Here is an 849-nt window from a genome sequence, read left to right as displayed (position 1 = left end):
CCCCGGCAGTGTGCGCTTAGGGGTGGGCGGTGGACGGGCACCGGCCGCCCCGTAGCGGGGTTTGAAATCGCCCCGGAGGTCAGCTCCGGGCGTTCGGGGGCTGAACTCGCCCTCGTCCTACCACCTGCCGGTTCAGGGCGTCTTGGGGCCGAGTTTCCCCCGCTTGCAGACAGGGCAGAGCACAACTTGAGGTGCTTGCGGCCGTGAGGTGTTCCAGAGTTGCACCAGGAGTGCCTGTAGCCGGCATTTTCGGTCCTCCTGAAAACCTGACTACCTAACAACGGGCAGTTTGCAAAGGCTACGGCAGTCTGATGAGCTAAGCCAAAGGACTGCAGAACTCTGCTTAAAAGTGCAATTGCAGTGATAACGTAAATAAGCATTACTACGGGGAGGCCAGGTCATACACCTTTCTGAATGGGAACAGTGAATGCCTTGTGCGTTTTTCAGTCAATCCCATTCTTCAGGTGTTAGCAGTTCCATGAAATTACAGTTTACGCGAGAGAGGTCAAGGTGACCTGTTGACTGTGAGTTTTGCTAGTGCAACAACAAGCGTGATGACGTAGCCCTAACGTCTCTGGGACCGTAGCTGTTGGAGGCACTGACGGCAGTATCCTTTTCAAGGCAAGCACGCAGATTTGGTGCATGGTAAAGCGTCCCACGTGCATCTGATAAATACAGAAGCTGTCCTCACAGATGTGATCTGGTTGCCATGAACAGTACAGTTTTTTTAAAAAGTTAAAGCCAGATTTTGTAGCAAAATAAAAGTTTTACTGTACGAGTGCTTGAAATTTTTTTACTACAACTGCCCTCATTTTATACAGAAAAAGATGAGGCTTCGTTGGTCATTTA

General features: G+C 50.8%; 1 protein-coding gene across 1 annotated transcript in view; it reads right to left on the bottom strand.

Annotated features, from left to right (window-relative positions):
* Nucleotides 1-247, bottom strand: part of SLC38A2 (solute carrier family 38, member 2) — a 19,038-nt gene extending 18,791 nt beyond the window's left edge. The window contains exon 1 of the mRNA XM_009327692.1: nt 122-247. Within this exon, the coding sequence (XP_009325967.1) occupies nt 122-247 (126 nt within the window). The remainder of the gene's footprint in view (nt 1-121) is intronic.
* Between the last annotated feature and the right edge of the window lie 602 nt (nt 248-849).

This window comes from Pygoscelis adeliae, unplaced genomic scaffold, assembly GCF_000699105.1.
Source record: "Pygoscelis adeliae isolate BGI_AS28 unplaced genomic scaffold, ASM69910v1 Scaffold113, whole genome shotgun sequence".
In the NCBI taxonomy this organism is placed as follows: Eukaryota; Metazoa; Chordata; class Aves; order Sphenisciformes; family Spheniscidae; genus Pygoscelis; species Pygoscelis adeliae.
This window is presented reverse-complemented; position numbering and strand designations above follow the sequence as displayed.